This window comes from Miscanthus floridulus, chromosome 4 (genome assembly GCF_019320115.1).
Source record: "Miscanthus floridulus cultivar M001 chromosome 4, ASM1932011v1, whole genome shotgun sequence".
Taxonomy (NCBI): domain Eukaryota; kingdom Viridiplantae; phylum Streptophyta; class Magnoliopsida; order Poales; family Poaceae; genus Miscanthus; species Miscanthus floridulus.
The window spans coordinates 122,205,399-122,211,150 of NC_089583.1; the positions used below are offsets into that span (position 1 = coordinate 122,205,399).

At 49.1% G+C, this 5,752-nt stretch overlaps 1 protein-coding gene across 1 annotated transcript; it reads left to right on the forward strand.

The window, feature by feature from the left end:
* The first annotated feature begins 1,037 nt into the window (after window positions 1-1,037).
* LOC136552942 (WUSCHEL-related homeobox 11-like) lies at window positions 1,038-3,565 on the forward strand. Its single transcript, XM_066544516.1, has 3 exons — window positions 1,038-1,854; window positions 2,694-2,869; window positions 3,135-3,565. The coding sequence occupies exons 1-3, from the start codon at window positions 1,260-1,262 to the stop codon at window positions 3,147-3,149; spliced, it is 786 nt and encodes a 261-aa protein (XP_066400613.1). The 5' UTR covers window positions 1,038-1,259; the 3' UTR covers window positions 3,150-3,565.
* Window positions 3,566-5,752: the final 2,187 nt, after the last annotated feature.

Genomic DNA, 5,752 nt, shown 5'->3' on the forward strand with positions numbered 1-5,752 from the left:
ATCGCACCATGTCAAGTACAACATCAGGAGGTATACGATCACTGTTCCTGTTCTTCTTTCACTAAAACAAGGGAAAACTAGCATATGCATATATATGCACATGCTATAAACCTTACGTGAGACCCCGCTAAATGGGTCAAGTTGGGTCGTTCTGGTGGGCTGGGCTGAATGGCGAGCACTGCAGCGAGGGGTGTGAGTTATTGTAGCATCGCGGAAAACACTGTAGCACAGAATTAGTACACCTCGGAGTACCGAACCAACTTAAAAGCCTGGATCTAGGTGTTAACTCTGGTTTGATCTTTTTGCGCGAAGCGAGGACGAAAGCGTAAGCAAGTTTATTTTTTTACCGCAAGCGGGTTTATTAGGTGGAAATTTCAGCCGGAATTCACTGTTCACGGATGAAATTTACTGTTCACACTCTCACAAATTTCTCCAGATTTATCTAAATTTCTCCCAGCGAACAGGCCCAACGTGTAGAGTGGATCTTAGCCATCATCCCAGGTCGGGGCGTTATAACTTAGGCCGTCCGCAGTGTGTCGCCTAAGTGCCGCCTCAAAATGAGAGAGAAAAGTAGAGCACCGCTCCTGCCACTGTGAGGGGGCGATTCCAACTCTGAGCGACTCCAGAAAATGGTGGAGCGGTGAACGTTCTTGCTCCGGTTCCAACCTCTTAAAAAATTATAAAGCCACTGTAGCAATAGTTGGCAGTTGAGCTTGGGAGACGCGCAAGTGCGGAGGGTTGGAAAGACAATGAATATTTTATTAGAGTTGTGGGCACCATGTACTAAGTAGCACCGGTTCCATCTATTTTACACACTGCAGCTTAACTTGAGTGATGCTCTATTTGCTGTATCTGGTCCCACATATTTTCTGGCTTTACTACCACACTGCGGACGGCCTTAGCATGTTCAGAAAAATAAAAATTGCACTCAAAAGGGGGCACATTCCATTGCACCCCTAAGCAAGGTAGCCCCTTGGATCTCCCTATAAATTTGCGCAGGCAGCAATCACATTAGTGTGTGGAAGCAGCAAGCAACACTGTCTCCTCTCCTCTTCCAGTTCCAGCTCGATCCATCTTTGAATAAGCATATACAGTGCAGCAGTTCACTGGCCAGCCAGAGACCAAAGCAGGCAAGCAGCAGCTCACTTCAGGCAGACGAAACAACGTTAGTCACATCACATCACATCAGAGCATCAGCCGATCCCATTAAAATTCCAGCCTGCAGTAGCCGCGCGCTGCCCATCGATCCGTCCATCGACATGGAGGGCGGCCTGAGCCCGGAGCGGCACGCGGCGGCGGAGCCGGTGCGGTCGCGGTGGACGCCCAAGCCGGAGCAGATACTCATCCTCGAGTCCATCTTCAACAGCGGCATGGTGAACCCGCCCAAGGACGAGACCGTCCGCATCCGCAAGCTGCTGGAGCGCTTCGGCGCCGTCGGCGACGCCAACGTCTTCTACTGGTTCCAGAACCGCCGCTCGCGCTCGCGCCGGCGCCAGCGCCAGCTGCAGGCCCAGGCGGCGGCCGCGTCGGGGGCATCCGCGGGCTCCTCGTCCTCGTCAGGATCGGACCCCACGACCGGCCTCGAGCCGGGACACGCGGCGGCTTCGTCGACGATGGGGATGTTCGCGCACGGCGCCGCCTACGGCTCGTCCGCGTCCGCGTCGTGGCCACCCTCGCCGCCGCGGTCGTCGTGCGCGGGGATGATGGGCGACCTGGACTACGGCGGTGGAGACGACCTGTTCGCCATCTCGCGGCAGATGGGCTACGCCGACGGTGGTGGCTCCGGCTCGGCGTCCTCGGCGGCCGTCGCCCACCACGAGCAGCAGCAGCTGTACCACTCGTCGTGCCAGCCAGGTGAGCGCGCCAAAAGCCACGCCATATGCATGCATGCTTTGTGCTCTCGACCCATGGATCGATCCTTGGTCATCGACTTTAATTCCTTGGTCGTCGTGGGCTCTTCTTCACTTTCAAGATGAGGGAATGAAATATATCCTTTCACTGCTAGCCCTCCTTTTGGATCATATCCATACTGGCATGCAAGGCACAAGATCATCATATTCAATACCAGCCAGTCGATCTGATCCATAATCTATTTGCTACGCATGCAGAGTTCATACTTGACTTCTTTCCGATCGACTCTAGCTCGATGATCTGACTACTTGTTCTCTTTGGTTAGCTGTGCCATGCCAGTGACAACAATTAGATCCATATAATGGGTAGATCAATCATAGCATGCACAGGAACTTAACTGGAAGAGGGACGGTTCTTGATGACGGATGTTCAGTTTGACAGAGAGCTCATCATTCGTCATGTCATATCTGCATGCTAAATCAATTCAAACAAGACTGCTTGCTGTACTACTCTGCTAGTATTATGCAGTAGTATTATACAATGCTAGTACCTTAACACATGCAGCATGCTTGCATGCGATATGCTGGACCTGCTACGCATGCCTCATGCTGTGCTGAATACTTATTAAGAGACCCAATTCAAATATTCTAGTTCATCAGTACATGCATGATCAGAAGATAATTTGGCAAACAACTATACAGTGTCAAAATTAAGGAGTACCAATATAGTTGTTGGCAATCTGTAGTTATATTTTAAGTCGTCTGTCGTCGTCGATCCTTGCATGCATGGACCATGGAGTGGAAGTGGAACGAACGAACTGACATATAATTAACTTTGGTCAGCGAGCATGACGGTGTTCATCAATGGCGTGGCGACGGAGGTGCCGCGTGGGCCGATCGACCTGCGGTCCATGTTCGGGCAGGACGTGATGCTGATGCACTCCACCGCCGGCCTCCTCCCCGTCAACGAGTACGGCGTCCTCACGCAGAGCCTGCAGATGGGCGAGAGCTACTTCCTGGTCAGTCCTACTATACTCAGTAGCTAGGCTGCTAATTACTTTCTAGTAGCCAGTTTGTACCATGCATTATATACTATATACTTTCTAATTACTCAATAGGCTGCTAATTACTTTAATAGAATGCTAGCTGAATGATGATGATGATGAACCAACACACCACAACGATGACATGACATTTCATATGCATGCATTTTTCAGCTTATACAACATAATATAACATGCTGCATGTATTGATCCGTTGTTTTGTTCCCCTAATGTTGGACAGGTCCCGAGGGGCTAACTAGTTAGCACATTGCATTGCCGATCGACGTCGACCGAGAGCTAGCTAGCATGATGTTATTCGGATATCGGAGAGATGCATGCATGCATACTGCAAGCTAAGCAGTGTGTCGTCAGTGAACCGTGGACGTACTACGCCGCCAGAAGCTTGCTGCTAGCTGGAATTACATATGTGTGTGCTCGTGCAGGCTGCAGCTAGCTCGTCAGGAAGTGTGATAGGCAAGAGAGGCAATGCAAAGAATTGGAGCAGCATGCATGCATGATACGTGCAGTATATATAATATAATATAAATATAGCATCAAGCAGCATGATATATACAGTTAAAAGAGTGTACCCAATAGTACTACGCATCCACATCGATCTATGTGTACTCAGATCAATCATTGCAACTATTTTCAGTTGGTTAATGACCATTATCGAGGTCATTCTTCATTGTCTGAACTGCCCTGTTCTGTTCAATTCTGAATGCACAATGCAATGCAATGCTGCTCTGCCACTCTGATGTGGTCACACATCAGGTAACCGTAACCATCCAACGACGTCGTCAGGGTCAGTCAGGGACGACGACGTGGATGCGTGTCGAGCGCACTCGGCCGCAAGTGGCGAGCTCACCGCTCCCGCCGACCAAACGGAGGCCACCTCGTGTCCCGCGTTTCCTTCTGGCCTTGGGCCTTATTTAGATGTCATCCAAATTCTAAGTTTTTTTACTCTCTCTATCACATCAATTTTTAGCCGCTTGCATGGAGTATTAAATGTAGGTAAAAAAATAACTAATTACACAGTTTAGTTGGAAATCACGAGATGAATCTTTTGAGCCTAGTTGGTCCACGATTGGACAATATTTACCAAATAAGACGAAAGTGGTACTATTCATCAGGTTAAAAAAAGTTGCAAAGTGAACAAGGCCTTACTTGGAATGAATCTCTGCCGACTGGCCGCCAGCTTCACCAATCAGCTAGCGCACGAGCAGACAACACTACTGAGTGGCAGCAGCTACCCTCTTCATCTTTTCACGGTAGTTGCCACAGATCGATGACAGTCAAACGAAAGTGTGCCTTCTAAATTCTTCTTTTCATAGTACAACAGTAGTACAGTACAATGTTAAAAGTTTCAGCTCCAGCTAAATCTGCTCTTGCTTTAGGGCCTGTTTGGCATGGCCCCACTCCAGAACTCCAGCAACTCTAGAAAAATTTCCAGCCAAACACCCCAGCTCCAAAACTCCTTGGAGCTACCAACTCCATGGAGCTGTAGTGCAAATGGGGGTGGAGTTTTGGAGCACCTCATTTTCAACTCCAAAACCACCTCTTTTGAACCTTCTCGTGGAGTTGGTGGATAATTACCCACCAATGCCACTGGTTACACAAAAAAACGGTTCGTTCTTTTCCTCCGAGACACCCCGCGCCTGTTTTTCTCCGTCCCGCGCCTGTTTCCTCCAACACCGACTACTCGCTTCTTCTCCCGAGCACGGGCGCTGCTAGGGTTTCAGCCTCCGCCACCCACACCGGCGCCCGTCGTCCACCCACGTCGCCGGACGTCGGAGCCCCTCCTGGCCGCCCTAGCCCCTCCCAGCCACCGTCAATCCGAGCCCCGCCGTCGTCAATCTGAGCGCGAGCGAGCAGTGCGTGCCGACGAAGCCGGCCGCGCCCATCACCAGCACCGACATCCCTGCCCTGGCCACGGACCCGGCGGCCTCCTTGGCGTAGGGGATGCGCGGATCTGCCACTCCCAGTGGAGGCCGCCCCAGGAAGCGCCCATCACCAACACCGACATCCCCTGCCGGCCGCAGAACAAGGTATTTTTTCAGTTCTGGTTCAAAAATTGATTCACGGTATGATTAGAGGCTGGATTTGTGGGAGTGAACTGTGTGCTATGCTGCAATCCTAGATTCACAGTAGATATTTTGCAATCCAAAATTTGTTGTCTGTACTACAAATATGGACAGTACCATTTCAGTGAAGTAGATTAATGGCTTTAATATGAAATTTGTGAGTTGGATAGATGCCTGAAATTGATTAAACTCGGAGAACACTTAGGTCCTCTGTATGTTGTTTGCCGAACAAGTTGGAAAAGAAAATCGGCCAAACACACACTTGGTTATGCTGAGGTTGAGAAAGGGTTCAAAGATAGGACTGGAATTGTAGCTACCAAGAGTCAGATCAAGAACAAATGGGACAGGTTGAAGGAAGATTTCAATGCATGGAAGAAACTAATGCTGAGACAAACAAGGACTGGTTAGGGACCCTATAAAGAAGACTATTGCTATGGATGATGAATGGTGGAAAAAAGCTAGAGCTGTAAGTTGGTTCAAAAATTTAGATATATTTGTTCTGCATATGTCAATTCTGTTGGTAATACTTATAATAATATGTGTTGTTTTGCTTATTTCAGGACATTCCGGGTTGTGGAAAATTTAAAAAGAAGGGCCTTGAGAATGAAGATGAATTAGCCAAGTGTTTTGCTGACATCACTAGTGTTGGTATTGATCATTGGTCTCCTCATATTGTGAATGTTGAAGCAACATAAAATATTGACGACACACAAGATGAGTCACAAGATGATGATTATCGGGGACCAATACTAGGGTACCCGAAGAGGAGGAGCTA